This window comes from Crassostrea angulata, chromosome 9 (assembly GCF_025612915.1).
Source record: "Crassostrea angulata isolate pt1a10 chromosome 9, ASM2561291v2, whole genome shotgun sequence".
Classification (NCBI taxonomy): Eukaryota; Metazoa; Mollusca; class Bivalvia; order Ostreida; family Ostreidae; genus Magallana; species Magallana angulata.
In genome coordinates, this window is record NC_069119.1 from 29,150,194 (window position 1) to 29,169,181 (window position 18,988).

The following is an 18,988-nucleotide window of genomic DNA, read 5'->3' on the forward strand; positions in this document are numbered from 1 at the left end:
GTTCACACAGAACAGGCAAAGGTATTAAAAATTTTAGAAAAGTAACATATCTTTTAAACGAGTGTTTTGTTTTTTTTGGGTTTTTTTTGGATAGAGAACATTTGATACCCTTCTCAAAGGACAGCACTTTCTGACAATATCAATTTCCTTTCTAGATTTGTTTTCCAATTACTCTGTGAAAGAAATACCAAAACAGTAATATTTAAATTTTGAGACATATTCATGGAAAACCTAGCTGCGACAATAAATGTTGAGCCAGCAAGACCAAATCTTAACTATATATATATATATATAACCCCTGTATTGTTGATATTAACATAACAAAGCTATAAGCCTACAATAATGCTATTAATTTCACTACACTCTCCTTAGTTAGAATAATCTAATTGTGTCTCTTGCTAGGCCCTCACTACAGTTTGAATGCCTTCCATAAACATGTAATGTAGCAGAAAATTGCAGAATCGCTCCGAAACGATTTTGGAGAAAATAAATGAAGTTGCATTGAACAAAATCCAGTCAAATTAATCAAATATTTCTTTGACATCATGAAGACAAAAGTAAGTACTTAATGCAAGTTTATATATGTTTAATTTTGTTTTCGTATAATTTCTCTGATAAGAAATTATGATATTAAATATATATGAACAGAATATAAAGCAAATTTCCAATGAAAATTTACATGTATTAATTTTGTATTATCGTTTTCTAGTTTATTCATGTAAATGTGATATTGTTGTAACATAAATAAAGAGCCTCCCGTGATTTAACGTGAATAGAATGCGCACTGGTAAGATTGTAAGATCCAAAAAATCCAGAATACTTTCAGAATTAGTTAAGAATATTCGTTGATTATTAATTAGCAAAGCTTAATTGAGAAAATATTAAAAAACAAATTAGTAATCTTCAAGTATCAATGATGTTTAAAATTTATAAAACAAATTTTAAAGTACTCTTCCGATTTATCGGTATTAAAGACCAAAAAATCAATTTTATTATTTTAATATAGTACATGTAATATAAATAAGTAAGTGATCTCTACAGATTACAGATAGCAGAGATCATATTTCGTTTAACTTTAAATATCTAACAATCCTATGCGTATTTAATGTAACTAAATATTTTGGAACTAATATTGACATTAGCTTGTTTATATCTCTTTGAAAATTTGTTTTAGTTTTTGTCTGTTTGTTGTTTTTTCTATGTTTTTACTTACTTTATCGATAAAACAGTTTATATTCTACAAATGATACCTAAATTACTGTACTTTCAATTTAAGTGTATTTGTATATCGGCACTTTTAAAATGCTTGTTTATTTTCATTGTGTTTCCTAGAAACTGATAAGTTCAAAAACACAGAGAGGAACACTAGTAGTAGCCTAGTCCATCTTGTAACCACATTTACAAAAGTGATCCATCAAGCACGAAACCATTAATGGTTGGAATTATCGTTCTCGCATCAATTACATTTGTGATAATGCTGATTATGCTATATACACATCGACTGGAACTTCATCAGCAATCACAAACTGGACAAGGGAATGATGTTTGAAGTCAGATCAGGATTATCTCATTATCTCAATAATAAAATCCATTTCACTGCTTTAAAATGGAATTTGCTTTTTTTAAACGGTTGATATGTAAGTATGGAAATGATATATTTTGTCATGTTGATCATGTAATTTTTTTACTTGCCATTAATGCAATGCTTATCGTAAAGGGGTAGAGATGTTGTACATCTTTATTTCATTGATCTTGAGCAGGGTGGTAAATGATTCATACAATCTTAGACATTGTATATTTATAATGCAACGAAATGAAAAAAAAAAAAAAAATCAAATGACTTAAAATAAATTTCAAACATCTCAATCTAGATGCAATGTTCAAGAATGATGAAATAAATGGTTACTAATATAAAAAAAAATAATAATGTATTATTTCAATTTTCTTTGAGGGGGAGGGGGTCAAGAGTCGATTAGTAACTTAGTAACTTTATATTGTTTATTTAATAAGTTTGACTTTTTTCCTGAGACGGGGGATCCATGCATAAATATAATTATTTAGAAAATGTTTTGATATAAATATAATATAAATATAAATAAAAATCATAAAGTTTGAACAATGAATATAAACATCATTTATCGTTTGTTTATTATACAGTGTAATTTTAAACTGGTCATTGAGATAGAATTACTACGTCATAACTTACAATAATTATACAAACAATCAACGTTTTAAGATTTCTTTTACTAAGCAAACACTTTATCACGATTTAAATTTTCTGCATTGCCTTCAATATTAAGGAACAGTTATTTTTTACTTTCAAAGCGCGCATTAATTAAGATATGGATGTAAGGGTGTCAATCACATTTTAACATCACGTATCAAAATATTGTTTCAATTTTTGGTACCTTTTGTTTATGAATATGTATACTACTAATTTTCTCGTATATTTATGATGGATTCGGGTCACATAACTGAGCTTTACTCCAACCTTAACCCTTCCAAAACAATTACATTCTAGCTTTTTATATAACCAATGCACGTTCTGTGTATATGTCATCATCTCTCTCTCTCCTCTCTCTCTCTCTGTTTGTCTGTCTGTCTGTCTGTCTCTCTCTCTCTCACTCTCTCTCTCTCTCTCGTTCTCTTTCTCTATCTTTTTTTCTCTTGACTCTACTTTTTAGGCATAGCTATATAAGTACATATACGCAGCAAATGAGCGGGGGGCTGTTTGTGTGGTTAACTCGTACGAGGAGAATTTCAAAAATATCATTCAATTTACTGCGCATGAAAATCGTGTAAATATCTTACTCCTTTGCGAACCGATTTTTACACAATCGAGACAAAAACACACTGGGTTAAAACATATCGGGATATAATATAAAAAAGCGAGTATGCTAGTGAAACGCATAATATTATCACTACTCTAATTATTTAAACTTTGATGAATAATTCATCAAATGTAATGTCATTTTTATTTAACAATCGTATGATGAGAATTCCAGAAACAATGTCATTTAATCTACTTTGGTTAAAAATCGTTTAGATATTTTTTTGAAACCACACTGACACGTTAAATATCTAAGAACCGTAGTTGAAGTCATCGATTTCATTGACTTAAAGTATACTCAAAATGACTTGGATACACTTGAATTAGATGGGTCCTTACTCGGCATTAAATCCGCATTCATCTTGAGGTGTTTAATACATTTCTTTGATAGTCTTTTTATATGTGGATTGCTTTCAAAACAGATTAAAAATACCTCAACAATGCTGCTCTCCAAGGTTGCCCTTAATTTAGCTACGACAGTTACAACTGATCCTAATAAATCATTAAAATCCACGCAATCTTACAGAAAAAATGATATTCCTTGAGACAATGTGCTCATATCGCAACTCTGTCTTTAAACTTTCGTTTATAATATTTTGAACAATAAAAAGATCTAAAAAATTTCTAAATTACCATTGTTACGTTTAAAGTTTTTTTTTCTTTTTTTTTAGTTCTAAATTTATAAACGTATAAAGATAACATACATAATCTGTATGTCATTGATGCTTTATTTTGTAAAATCTTTACTCATGACATTATACTTTATATATATATATATTCAAATTTGGCAACTCAAAACTTGCATGCATGTGAAAACATGAAAACAACTTCCCTAATTTTAATAATGTTTAAATGTAAAATTATCTTTCAAAGAAACAATTATAATACAAAATGCAATAATCCTCAACTGAACTGTCAGTCATCATGTTACTGTACTTGGAAAAAATTGGACGTGTTGGACTCATCAGTATAAAGTACTTCACTAAAACTATATAAAGAATATGTACGATCATTTTTAAATAACCTAAAAAAAAAATGAAAAAAAAAATCCATTAAATCGATTGATTTGTTGTTGTAGAATAAACGACACAAAATATTGAAGCAATAAATATCATTCACGTCACAACAATCCTACATTTAACCAAGGGCTTAGCCATAAATAAAAAAAAAACACTCTTTAAAACGCATGCTCCGATTTCCTTGTTCTGATAAAGATAAACTTAAATGTTGGAATATACACATTTCGATAGCTTAACGAATACAAACTTCAAAGTTCAATTTTTAGATAAATATGCTATTTTTATGTACATGTAAGAGTACGGAAAATGTTTATGAACGTTAAATTTCCTTTAATTATTGAAGTAAAATACGTGCATGTATATGTACATGTACCGATTTAAAAAAAAAAAACATGGGCTATTTTAGAAAGATTAAAAAAACCTTGATAATTATGAAGAAAAAAGTGATCAATAAATCATTTAGAAAACTAGGATTCAAAGTACATGTACATGTACATTAAAATGCTTCATTGATTCTGTGGTTGCCAATGATACGTGTTTATGCTTCGTAAAACATAACTTAATGTTGATGACAGTTAACCATCGTGTTTATTTAGAGTGAAAAACATATATAACATGTATAATGAATGTTAATTATATTTTAATGTATGATAAAAATGGTACCATTCCATCCAGTTAATCAATCGATTAAAGTCACTTTTATTTTCATACTAACGCAAATGATACATTGTTGTTTCCGTCATTTACCATGATATTAGATTTTGACTTTGTTCAGGAAGAAGGAAACACAGTCATTTGCATGTTGGACTTAAATATTCTTTTTTTATACAAGTTTTAAAATTCAAAAAATAGATCAAAATATGCAAATACATTGTGTTTGCTTCATCCTGAACATATTGTTATTAAATTATTAATTTATTTTACAACTTTAAAAGTATAAAAATAGATCATACTTTACTTAAAAACTTCATTTTATAATATCAATTTTTTGGTTTGGAGATTTCAATTATGCAATGAAGCTTTAATGAATAAATTAATTATATTAGTGTCAACTGCACTCAAAATGTGTGTGTGGGGGGGGGGGGGGGGTAAGTGTGGAGTATTTGACATTATAGGTCGAAACAGCTCAGTAGCCTATTGTGAATACCGATATTCGTATATCTTACGACAGGAGTTACATCACAGAAAAGTCTTTAGAAATCCAAATAAGCAATGATTACCATACGCTGAGGGACCTAGTATTAGTCAAAATTATATTGCAGATTCGGCCATTGACAGCAGACACTAGATTGCCTTCTGAATGGAACTAGCAAAAATTGAACACTTTCCAATAGACATGATATTAAAAGATGAAGCTTATTGAAGGCGATAATATCAAACAAAAAAGTTCATAATAGTATAACCCATGGAGTCAGAACACCAGTCAGGAGTTCCATAATGTTTTTTATACACAGCAAGATAAAAGATGAACCATATAGCATTTAATCATACGAATGATTACAAAAATTCAAGAAATGTCAAAATAGACACGGAATGGAAAGAATAATCCCAAACGCATGAAAAGAGATAGAAATGTAGAGTGACGGCATGTGAATTTCAGAATACTGATTTGATTTGTTGTAAGTAAACTGAATTTACACTCACAAATATTGTCAATAAAAAAAATTGATTCGCATATTTTCTTGATATATCTTAAACGAATTTCTTTAAACTTCTTTGGAGGACAAGTTTGAATAAATCATCAATTATATTTACCAGTTGCTGAAAAGTAGTCAAATTTCATAAAGCAATGACTGCATTTACCGAAAATCCATGAGAGAAGTTCAATTCATCCGAATGGTTACTGAATTGCGTGTCATTGTCCTTCAGTTTCTTTTCCAGGACTTTTACAATTTAATTACATGTATCTGAAAGTTATGATCATTTTTACAGGAAATCAAATCATAGATAGAAATTTACATTCGATGCTTATTTCATTAATTCCTGATTAACGTCCTTCAATCATCACAGAACAAGGAAAGTGTAAAGAATACTGATTTGATTTGTTGTAAGTAAACTGAATTTACACTCACAAATATTGTCAATAAAAAAAATTGATTCGCATATTTTCTTGATATATCTTAAACGAATTTCTTTAAACTTCTTTGGAGGACAAGTTTGAATAAATCATCAATTATATTTACCAGTTGCTGAAAAGTAGTCAAATTTCATAACGCAATGACTGCATTTACCGAAAATCCATGAGAGAAGTTCAATTCATCCGAATGGTTACTGAATTGCGTGTCATTGTCCTTCAGTTTCTTTTCCAGGACTTTTACAATTTAATTACATGTATCTGAAAGTTATGATCATTTTTACAGGAAATCAAATCATAGATAGAAATTTACATTCGATGCTTATTTCATTAATTCCTGATTAACGTCCTTCAATCATCACAGAACAAGGAAAGTGTAATTTCAAATTACAAACTTCGCTACAAAAAAATTCGGAAACTTGGAATTTAATATTTAGTTTCAGCGTGCTAAAATGAAGAATACAGAGATTATATGCTTTTTATTTGTGACTTTTCTATGGGAGTTTGAAGTCATATATGCAACCCTTTGTAGGGGGTAAGTAAACACACAAATGAAAACTATGTGTGAAAGGGTGCTTGGTAAATTTTTGATGTTTTACACGATTTATCTATACCATTGTTGCAGTATAAATGGAACTTATTGCTGTTCAGGGTACCGTTGGAGCAAAATACAAAACAATTGTATACGTAAGTGCAACAGCTATAATAATGCTATTGATATAGTTTTAAATTGTAAGTTTTAAAAAAGTTCATTTTGACCAAACATACACTTATCCATTTTTAAAGCCTGTACATCAGGTTATACAGGAATAAACTGTGCCACCAAGTGTATCTATCCTCTATTCGGCCAAGATTGCCAGTCAGTTTGTAACTGCACAAATGAACACTGTGATCATGTGGATGGTTGTAGAAATTCATCAGGGAAAACTATTGAGAACGTTTGTAGTGGGTATGTAGTTAGATGTCACGTTAAAAACCTTATTAATCAATCATATGTAAAAGCCCGCTTACAATAACGATTTTTAACATTGCTATGGAAGGAAAAATGGAAGTTATTGTTGTCAAGGATACATGTGGAATAAAGAGAAGACGAAATGCATAGGTAGGTAAGCTTATCATAGATCCGTTGTTTAGTTTTTATAATGTACATTTCTAATATATATATTTTTTTAATGTTTGCCCTTTATCTATATCACTATAACCTATGTTAGGGATATTATCGTGAAAACTGTATATATAGAAATATTTACGTAGGTCAAGTGAACTGTTGAAAGATATTTTCTCATATTACCGATTTCCATTAATAAAGTTTATATACTACATGTATTTCATATCTTAGCCTGTGAAATTGGATATTTGGGAAAGGACTGTGACGTCAAGTGTCCCTTTCCTTCATATGGAAATGAATGTCAGTTGAGATGCACCTGTGAAGAAACTGATTGTGATTTTGTTAACGGCTGCAGAAGATCACTAAACGGTAATTTTCTGCGAAAAAAAATAATAAATTATAATTTAATCATTTTTTTTATTTATTTCAATCGTTAGCAGTACTTAATTTTATAACAAAATATTATTAAAAAGAACCGTTTATAATGTCGAAAAGATGATACATAGAACGATTTTCTGATAATTTATTAAACTTACCGGAACCTGTATATTGAAAATTTCTTAACAAAATTCTGTTTTTATAAAAGAAATAAAATAAGCATAATTACAAACTTTTTTTTAATTATCTATGCTGTGTAACATACCAGTTATAGGTGAAGACACTAAACATATATATCAATATTAATTTTGAATTTCTAAACATTTTTACATGTAGTCTCCTCAGTAGTCTATAACAGCAGGAGTGTCGACGTCACAGCCACAAGTTTCAACGGAAATATCACAAACATTAAAGGTAACTGTATAATTTAGTTTTCCTATGTGTTTAGCGTTACTGTAATTTCAAATTTCATTTCTTTTTTAACTTTCGAGCACTTATATATCATTTGGAAAAATGATGTTCAAACAGTTATGCTTTTATCGTACAAACACATTATCCTGAGAAACATTATTGAACATATATGTAGCTATTTCGAATGGCATGCAGAAGTTAATATGACTATAAGGATTGTATTATCGAATTTTAGTCATCATCTTGATAATTGAACATAACTGAACATATAAGAACACTTTTGAACGTTTAACATCACCATTAGAATCATATTTTCAATGACGTCTGTATAAATTTGGAAGTTCACTATTTGTTTTAGTATTTCCGGAAAATGATGTACAATGGTAAAAATTGATCTATTATAAACCTATTTCCTTGCTGATACCAAGTCTATTGTACCCCAAAACAGTAGATATATATCATGATTAAGCACGTGATTAAAGGCTAGCATGAGGTGTCTTGTATAGTAAATAACGTAATGCAAGGCGCAATGTGTGCGCTGATCGTAATATTTGCCGGATGTATCATACGGACACAACTGTGATCTGCCGAAGCCGAACACAAAAAGCTGCTGTTAAATAATCTCATTGAGTATTCACAATAAAAAAGTATCAAAGTTGTTTAACGGCTAACGTTATCTATTGAAGAAATGGTAAAGTTATAGGAAGTAACTTTACATAGAATTTTACAATTGCAACAACTTTAACCTCCTGCTACTTTTCAAGAAGTTAAGGATTATCTCATTTTTTTTTATTGTGATCAAACGCAAAACAAGAAAAACTCGCTACCAATGAATAATTATGAACGAAACAAGTTTGTCTTGGTAATGTATGTACATTTTTTGTTATAAAAGACTTGAAATGCAAATCTAAATGTTTTTGTTTGTGCACTTGCAATGAAAATTAATTTAAACAAGATATAATACCACTATTTCTTTCATTATTGAATGTTAATGATATTATCGGTATTTTTAATCAATAATAGAATAAATATTTTTATTGGATTTCAATGTTTATCATGGAAGGAGTCTTTGTTTTTTTTTATAGTAAAAACAAGAGTTATCGTTTGGAATTTACTTTATAGTTTCTTTTCGCACAGCTCTCGATGTGGACGACAATAATGCAACTAATAAGATGTGTGAATCAGCGCTCACAAAACGTAACGATTCTGGTGGTTTTCGGAATGCACTTATTGGACTAGCAATAGTGGCTTCTTTGATAACATTTATATATCTGTACACATATCTATTAGAAAAACACCGAACATGCCCTTTAACAGTTAATGTTTCCGTATGATTTGTTAAAGTGGCTTCAAATATTAACAAAATGTATATGTTTCGCAAATGTGTTAACACTTATTGTACTGATATTAAATTGTATCAACTTACTTGTATACAATGTTTTTCAAAATAAATGTACTGTTACATGGATTGCTGATCTGGTGTCATTTCTCTAATGAAAAGAAAGATAGTTACTTTATACATGCAAAAAAAATAAAAAATAAAAAATGATGAATTTGCGTCAAACAGCCTATTTACTGTTAACTTAAAGGTCTTGAAAAGAGACTGAGAGGCAGCTCTTTTGCATTCTGTCACTTATTTTCGTCTTTCAGTCGCCTTTCAGTTAAAAGGGCATAGTCACAATTTCGTTCATTTTTTTTTCGATTTTGAATGATTACAGTGCTTTAATTAAAGGGGAGGGAAAGTCAAAAACATTTTTTATTTGAAAAAAAAAGTGGTTTTAATTATCACAAGTGGTCATGCTGTTTTGGTAATAAACTACAGAATTAAGCTTTAAGCTTTAAAGATTGAGAAATTGGTGTAGAGCTCTTTTGTATTAAAAACCAAAAAAATAATTATTTTGACGTCACATCATCTATTCCGTTGTTTTTTTGCATATACGATGCACAAAGTGCTTTGAAAAATAACCCACCGATTTATGCCTTTGTTACTCAAGTAATCGACCGAATACAATTATATTTAGGTTAGCATGTGAATCTAAAGAATAAATACATGTACTGTAAATTTCTAATTAAACGCGAGGAATTAATACCCGCGTAAAATCGCGAGAAGCATCCTTCGCAGATTTTTGAAATCTCGCCATTATTTTCTGAGAGTTGAAAACTTCAAGAAATAAGGAGAAAAGTTCAACGTTCGCGATTTCATATTCTCGCGATTTGACACAAACCAGCGGGATCGCGGAAAAAGGTACTCGCGTAATATAAGGAACTTACAGTATGCATAATAATAATATGCATTTTCATTAAGTGAATGACAGTTGGTATTATTCAATGTTCATCTCAAGTCAAGTTCTTTGCAAACTAAAAAAGTATAATTTCAATAAAAATGCTCCGTTTGAAGTTGGTTTGTACTTTAGTGGAAATTCAAAGGTAAAAGAACTGTCTCAAATCGATAGTGTTTCAATTTTTCCAGAACTTGTCATTTAGAGCAAATATCATGATCTGATACCCATGCAATCATCCTTTGTTGATAAAACAAACCGGAATGGATGGTGTAAAGTCATGGGTGACAGTTCAATGGCAGCATTGTGGTGGGAAATTCAAACTAAGCGATTAATTTTTTTTATCTCTATTGTACCGGATTTTTTTTAATGAAAATACATACGATTAATTATAGTATACGATAATAAATTGATTTATTTTAAAACATATTTCTAGTTTCCTTCCCTTTTGATGGGTTAGTCAACAAAATATTGAATCTCAGTCTTCGAGTTATAAGAGAGATGTACTTTACTCTTGCTCTTACTGAATGTGTTGTACATAGTTTTACAGATAATATTATTCTGTCAGTGTGGAGGATCAGCATATAGATAGGTCACTTTTGTATTGTTAAAATAACTTAGAATTTAAACTCCTATCATTTTGATGATGTCTGTAACTGACAAGTTATCGTAAGGTCATTCCCGTTTCATTATTGTTATTAAAAATGACAATTAATTTGGCACACCCATCTTCAACCAAACTTTACCTACATGTACCTTACTTACAAATACATATGTGGTTTGTTTTTACACGAATGCTATTTGCAGCTGTCAGGTTTTTATTTTTTGAGGCACCATCTTGTTGCTGTTACTAAGTGTGTTTTATATAGTTTGACATAGTAGTAGCTGTACACTGACATGATGATTTAATATTCCATTTAACTTCCAATGCAAATAGTTGAGATGCAATCAACACCCTTTGTTTTAGATTGGTCCTGCTTTTGAATGAGTTTTTTTTTTTAGATCCATTTCCAGTTTCTAGAAAAAAAAGAACAAACCTTTTTATCAATAGTGTGTGTTAAACCTTACGTGTGTATTACTTACTTAATACCAATACACAAATATTAATTTATAAGAAAATTAGAAATATGTTTCATATCCGATACACGCTTATCGATTCGTTTTTACAAAATAATTACAATATGGGCAAAAAATTTAACCCCAAAAAGGCAGGCACATTAATTTGAAAATACCTTGACTTTTGATTCTATGACGTCATGAATCAAATCCATCCACATAAATCTCAACTCCATATTTTTTTCTGTTTTCAGATCCGTTATTTGATCAATCAAAGCCTGAAATGTTTGGTCGTTAGTTAAGCACGTCTCTCTGAAAAATAAAAACTCACGCCTTTTATGCTTTAAAATGTTAAAATGTTCTATTAGTATTCTTAAAAGAAAGATCTTTTTATAAAACAAGGTGCTTTTAAAAAATGTATTATCTACATTCAAGAATCATACCAGTAAATTAAAAGTTGTTGTTTATAGTGTTGCGCTGCTTCTAAAATCTTGATTTGTTTTTAGTGATCACTTTAATAAACAACGACTTTGTAACAAGCAAAAACTATCGCATCCTTATGTATATAAAACAAGAAGCATGCAGGCCTTTTCAGCCACCTGCGTTTCAAACATTCGCCTGCTAGGGCGTCGCTCTTATATCTACTCGGTTTAAATTTATTAACTAAGAAAGCCTACTATACTGAACCTAACGGTTTCCATTTAGGTATAATATATTTTTGTTCACTGAAGACCAAGTTCCGTATTTCATTCTAAATACATGCATGCATGTAATTTATAAATTAGATATAATTGATTGTTACAAACTGAATGGTTTGTCAAAATCTTTTCAAGTAAACACATTCGATACAGTGATTCAATATCCACTGATATATAGGATATAAAAACGCTCATATATATGTAAGTTGCAGTGGCGCAGAGGAAGGTGATGCTAGTAAACTAAGGGCCCCGGGTTCAATTCTCGCCGTGGCCGGGGTTTTTTTTTTGTGGTTTTTTTTCATTTTTCTTTCTGGAACAAAAACCGTTTTAATACCCTTTCTTTCATAAAGTTATTACATTTTGTTGGAAATTAAGCACAATATTGAAAAAAAAAATTTAATGGCTTAAAGGTGGCTTAAAGGTAGCTTAAAGGTGGCTTAAAGGTGGCTTAAAGAAGTTTGGACATTAAGGACCTATAAGTTGTCCTCAAAGGTGGCTTAAAGGTGGCTTAAAGGTGGCTTAAAGATAGTCTTTAAGCTGCCTTTAAGCCATCTTTACGCTTTCTTTAAGCCACCTTTAAGCAACACATATAGCTTAAAGGTGGCTTAAAGATCGTCTTTTAGCTACCTTTAAACACCTTTAAGCTATCTTTAAGGAGGACTTAAAGATGGTCATTCATCCTGTGTACACGTAGTTTCTAATTTGAATTACGCCCATTTTTATAGTATGAACTTTTGGACTTTATCGACAAGAATGTCGAAAAAACCCCATATGAATCTTGTTAAATAATATTTAAAGATAAGAATAATTCAGTCAAACTATGTATCAGTAATAGAAATATTACTCGAAAATTGTATGGATCCAAGCAATATTGAACTCTAGTCTCGTTCAACCAAACGCTCGGCTGACACCGTAAATCTCCGACAAGGATTTACGGAGACAGCCGAGCGTCGAGTTGAACGAGACCATATTGAACTCTGGCGTAGGAATACATACGAATACATGCATAAAAATATTAAAATTGTTCGTACCATTTAAAATTTGACTATTTTCAAGACATTTATAAATAAGTTTCCTTGAAAAACAATGCTTTAGCATACATTACATCGAATTTATCGATTATTTTGAAGAACTAAGTGTTGTCAGCGGTATTGATTTGTGCTTAGGTCCAAACACTGTTTCACTTTCGGTTTGTCTGAGTAACTGCATAGGAGAGTTGATTAAAATCAACTCCCAAAAATAACAATTCATTTAGTTTATCCTTTGTGACTGAGAATGTACATAGAAGAATATATGATAAAAGTTCATACACTTTTACTTTATTCATATTTTATCCATATTTATTATAATACCATTTTGACACTAACTTAAGGTTTGAATCCCTGGAGCCGGTTGTATCAACGGTTCATTAAATTTAATGTGTTATTAAGCCTAATGAATCATTAAATTCTAAACAAATCATTAGTTAATAAACACATTAAAGGTTGTTGTACAAAACCGTTATTAAAGGTTTGTTAGATAATGAAGCATTAAAATATTAATGAGTCCTTAAAGCTTTCTTATTCTTTAAATATTACCCATAATGCTATGCTCGTCAACTTCCGGGGCGTCTGCTTTGTTTGTAAACATTCTAGCAAGATGACAGACGCCGACGTCCAAACAAAGTCAGGTAGAAACGGGGGGGGGGGGGAATTTTGATACAAGCGAAATTCAGCTACTTGCTGACTTGGTGGAAGAAATACCGACATAATTAACAGTAAATTTACGAATACCATCACTAACGAAAAAAAGAAGAAAGTATGGGAAAATATCACGTCACAATTTAATGCTTTAGGAATTTCAAATCGATCGATTAAAGAAATAAAAACAAAGTGGACAAATATGCACCAGACAGCAAAAAAAGAATTCAGTAGCAACAAACTGTCCCAGAGAATTTAAGAGATGCAACTTTATTAAATGAAAATCTTTCTAAATTCTATAGGTACCATATCACTCAATAAATTAATATATATTTATCAAATTTTGGTTGACTATTAGATATGCCTTACTGTAGTATTGTAATATTAAAAACGGGGAAAAAATTGACCAAAATCATGACCTTACCCCTTAAATAAATTTCTATAAGTAGTAAAAGTAGTATTTGGGAAAAAAACTGTAAAACTACATGTATTCTGAAATGACAATAAATAACAACAGTATTGTTAAAATTCTTTCAAGTCTGCAAACATGTGTTTTATATATATGTAATTTAAATGTTTAACATTTCACAACAAAATGTATTGTAAAAATTGATGTTACATCAAAATATTTACATTTTTCAGTATCTTTGCCTGTGATAACACTACGTTTCGATTTTGTACTATAAAGGCAAAAACTTCAAATAACGTATAATTAAGGCGCCAGTGGGGTTTGGTTATTTATATTTTATACTTAATCGAACAATGGCATAAACTTATACATATATAAGTAATTAGGAATCATTCTTTGAGTATAATGAGGTGATAATTTTGGTGGGGGCGTGATCAATAAAGCCCTTTATTGGATTTGATCACGCCCCGACCAAAAGTATCACCTCATAATATTCAAAGAATGATTTCTTATTCCTAAATTAATTATATAACCGGTAGGCTTAATAAAAAAAAACCCGGCAAATCTTCGTTCTTAGCATGTTGATCATTTATACAAAGGTGGATAAAATTCGATGTCACTTTTTTTTGTAAACAAAATCAAAGTGTAAACAAAATCAAAGTGTAACTGATAAAGACAAGTAGGAATATTTGAAAAAAAAAATGCAGAGTTCCATTTTTTGTGTGCACAAGTCAGGCACGTTGCTTTTTCTCGCAGCAACCAATTTTTTAAAATTTATATAAAAAATTGAATTATCACGGAGTTGGCCCCCCACTTTTTTGGGAGTATGTAAAAAATTGATATGAAAATAAGGAAATAAGGAGTGAAATTGAAGTCATATACTACGCCAACCCCCCCCCCCCCCTGGATTAGGATTTTGAAGATTTTGGAAAACTTTAAATTTCCCCCCCCCTTTTTTTTTTTTGCTTGTCAAGATTTTTTTGGATGAGTCTGCCCCCCCCCCCCCCCCCACTTTCAAAAACGATGCTACGTGCCTGCAAGTTAAATCAATATTCTTCAATATCAGATGTAAAAATTTCTAGGATCCGCCACCAAAATGACGACATATGTGACATAATCAAGTTAAACAAATGGAAGCTAGCCCTTGTTGTTGCTTGACAGAGGCCATTGACAAACAGTGCAAATGGCAAAGTAAATTTGTTTTTTTGTCAGTGATGTACCTGTAACTCTGTAACGTTAGAGAGAGCTTGTGATCTCTTGGTTTTGGGACTGGGTCAATCATATCCACAATTTGCTTTATGGATTCTTTACTGAACCGATATCTCCTCCGAATTTCCTCGTCACACATATTGTCAATAGAAAAACGTTCCCGAAAAACTCTGTCGGCTCTTCTTCGCCTTAATTGATGAAACATCACGTTGGCCGCCATTGTTATTTAGCGTTATTAAGCGTTAATGAAGCCCCATTGGCATCATTAAAATATGGGAATTTAATGGAGTTTTAATGAAGGAATTCGTTCATTTAAACTTTGATACAACGGAAATTAATGACTCATTAAATATATGGAGTTTAATAAAGCTTTAATAAACCATTAAATATTGATACAACCGGATCCTGATCCAGAAACTCGGGATTAAGAAGTTTGCATTTAGTTTTCTCAACGCTTATGTTGTGAATAATATTTTCGAAGATCTAATACAAATGCCAATTAAAATGTTAATTAAATGTAAATGGATTGGTTTAACTTTAAAGTATGAACACCTGACATAAAAGACATGGGAATTCTCTGCATAATTGGCCCTGCCCATAAGATTGTAAGGTAATATATTTTAAAATCTAGATTCATCTTACATGCATCGTTAAGTAGCTTTAAACGGCATCGTTCGTTTTGGTAACGACTGTACTTTCAGTTAAAATGAAGAAATTTATAGAAGTCAGAATTAAGGCTATTGAAAATATCAATAAAGGACACACGTTGCAGGACGTAAAACGGCAACTAATGTCTAATGAGTAACCCAGACGATCTAGGATTTTAATAGACATTTCTTTACAAAGACTGATTTTCTTCATTTTCTTATCTTTCGTAAAAAAAAAAAAAAAAGATGTAGTTTTTTTTAAGTCTATCCCATAAAAATGTTCCGATTACAGAAAGTGTTGATAATTAAAAGGTCGTGTTTAAAATTATAACAATTTGAGATGATAATATGGTTTATAGTTCTCTTAGGACAAATACGAGGGTTGATCCAAAAGGAATGTCACAGATTCGATAAAATCGAGTAAAATCCGCCTTACACGACAAAAACATGTGTTTTGATATATCTATCTATTTGAATTTAGATCTGAAAATGTTAATGCATTATGATAAATATATCTGAGGATAATATATTTTTAGAGCATGAAGCAAGGATAGCCGCTTTATCCTAGCGACGTCTTTCTAGATCTTTGGCGTTCTGGTAGAATTTTGTAATTTAGTATTCTATAAAAATTGGCCAAAATGTTCTATTTTACATTTTTTTTTTAATTTGTAAAGTTGCATATTACTCTTTTTGTAATCGATGGGGTAGTATATTAGATGTTAATCTTTTTATTCCTTGGTTTAGAGACAAAAGACATTGCGTATATATCCGAGGTAACGTTCCCTAATTTTTATTTAAAAAAACGGTTAGAAAGAGTCTGTGGTATAAAATTTAAAAAAAATTGTGTTGTTTGTTTTGGTTTTTCTTCAAATTTCGAAATTAAGTTATTTATACATAAATACAAACCATAAACAAGACGTAAATTCATGATGCAGCAATGTCATCATCTATTTATCATTCTATAAACTTCAATATCTTGTAAGTGTTCAACGAAATTTAATCAAAATTTTGCTTCAAATTATAATTTTGATAAGGGGATTTTTTTATGTATGAATTAATATTTTACAGCGCCAGTGTTATGGCGCTGGATTGTGTGACATTACTTTTGGATCATCCAGTGTATGATGTGCAATGTCATTATCATAATATTTCATTTTATTTTTATTCAACCTTCCTTAAGGTGACATTTATATGACCATATAATGATAAATATTAATTTATTTGCATTAATTTACTATTTAGGTCACCGTGTAAGTTGCAAGATTTTATACTGACAATGTCAGAGATTAACAAGACACATTCCTACTCCCTTTTCAGTGGTTGATACCAACAGTGTATATACTTAATAAATCGTGATATCCGGTTTAAAAAAAGGAAGACATTTGAGGAAAAAGATTTTTAAATCTGCCTAGTTTCTAAATATAGATATAATGTCTAAGTTTAAACGATAATTTCATTTTTAGGGAAAAAAAACCCCAGAACACTGTATCATTTTTTGTGCACTGTAACAAAAAATAGTGATGCTTGTATAAATAAAAAAAATATATATTTAGCTTTGTAACAAATACATTTCTGAAGAAAAACTTGTCGATTGACATGTTAGGAACTTAAGATCACTCAAACGTTTAAGTTTAAAGAATACAATGTTTTATACGGTCACAAATGACAGATTATTCAAAGAATATCAAATCATTTTTCTAGTATGTTGAGGTAATCCTATAAAGGGATTCATGACAGATTGTACATTTATTACGCTACGATCGTAAATATCACATCAGTATAATCAAAAAAGGATTCTTTATTATAAATTTTTCATGGATGCAATTATGCGTATATACATTTTCACACTTGTTTCATTTAATATCAAATTTTGAAAATTATACAGTAATCCACTTTTTTGGCAAGTGATCAACTCTGCCCTTACTATAAGCAATTTTAGAGCAAAACTAAAATAAAATTAATATTTGCACTTACAAAGAGGTAACAAGTAAGAGACATCTCTGTATTTCTTTCACACTGCGATTGAGCGTTTCGTGTATCTGCTCTAACAAACACAAAGATAAGCATCATGAAAAATGTTCCCTTTCTTCAAAATAATAAAGGTTAAATGTCACTACGATAATTTTATGTTTATTCTACATAATGATGCATAATGATTTCTTTTTAAGGATGATTTTACAAAGAGAAAACGAATGTCTTTCGGTATATTTTTAAAAACAAATATATATATTTTTTTAAATTGGTCGCTGCCATTGCACAGCACGAGTATCTTAATGTTCTTTATTTTGACGCCCCCCCCCCCAAAAAAAAATGAATAAATAAAAAAAAAATAAACACAAAACAAAACAAAAAGTAATGAAAATAAAATAAATATGTACATGTATATTGATAATCGCTTTAAGTGTTAAAATCGATACATTTAATATTTATAACTACAATTTGATTTATAATCAACTATTCAACAACAATATTTGCACACAAACCTTTCTAAAGAATAAAAAAATGGAATTAAATCCTACCTTCGACTGTTCCTTCCATACTTCTTGTCACAACATTTATCTATTCAAATCAATGCATAACGACATGCAAAAGTCAGGTGTAAAAAGTAGATGGTTATTATGTATGCATGTCCTACAAAATGAACTTGCAACAAAATAAAATAAAAAATTGTATAAACCACCTCGTACCTCGAACAAATGATTTAACTGATACCAAATGACTTGATACACACAAAAACCAAGCTTCAGCGCAGCAATGTTAAGGCGTCCCGATGCTAAAATACGGCTGGAAAACGATATTTTTTTAATCATCGTAAAAATACTTTGACCGGGAGTATTTCTTTAAATCTATGATACATTTATTGACACCGATGTTAAACATTACATTTGATGCATTTTTGTGACGTCATATGCACTTTCTAATCACGTGACGGGCGAATCCTAATAATGCGTATGATCTATATAAATCGCATCGGCGCATGTGATTAATGACATTAAATCATACATATTTTTAATAAAAATCCTTTGTTAAGTCATATACTTTGAAGTTCTTGCTTGGGAGAGTAATAGATATTTCGTTTATGAAATATTTTGTTGAAACATTCCACAAAATCATCAAAATAATGCACATGTTTACTAATCAAAAGCGATTCACAAAATATTGGGGTAAATCCGTAGGTTTCCCAAGTACGA

The 18,988-nt window shown here is 30.1% G+C and overlaps 1 protein-coding gene and 1 pseudogene across 1 annotated transcript; one reads left to right on the plus strand and one right to left on the minus strand.

Annotated features, from left to right (window-relative positions):
* Window positions 1–6,288: 6,288 nt before the first annotated feature.
* LOC128163572 (tyrosine-protein kinase receptor Tie-2-like) lies at window positions 6,289–9,280 on the plus strand. Its single transcript, XM_052827198.1, has 7 exons — window positions 6,289–6,458; window positions 6,549–6,610; window positions 6,710–6,872; window positions 6,964–7,025; window positions 7,263–7,400; window positions 7,746–7,823; window positions 8,943–9,280. The coding sequence occupies exons 1-7, from the start codon at window positions 6,376–6,378 to the stop codon at window positions 9,152–9,154; spliced, it is 798 nt and encodes a 265-aa protein (XP_052683158.1). The 5' UTR covers window positions 6,289–6,375; the 3' UTR covers window positions 9,155–9,280.
* A 1,782-nt stretch (window positions 9,281–11,062) lies between these two features.
* Window positions 11,063–18,382, minus strand: LOC128162256 (uncharacterized; annotated as a pseudogene).
* Between the last annotated feature and the right edge of the window lie 606 nt (window positions 18,383–18,988).

Bases quoted from the DNA above. Each gene is read 5' to 3' on its own strand.
- LOC128163572 (XM_052827198.1), top strand. From the start codon at position 6,376: ATGAAGAATACAGAGATTATATGCTTTTTATTTGTGACTTTTCTATGG. The intron at 6,873-6,963 runs GTATGTAGTTAG...TTGCTATGGAAG, and splicing joins ATTGAGAACGTTTGTAGTGG to GAAAAATGGAAGTTATTGTT. The intron at 7,401-7,745 runs GTAATTTTCTGC...TTTTACATGTAG, and splicing joins CTGCAGAAGATCACTAAACG to TCTCCTCAGTAGTCTATAAC.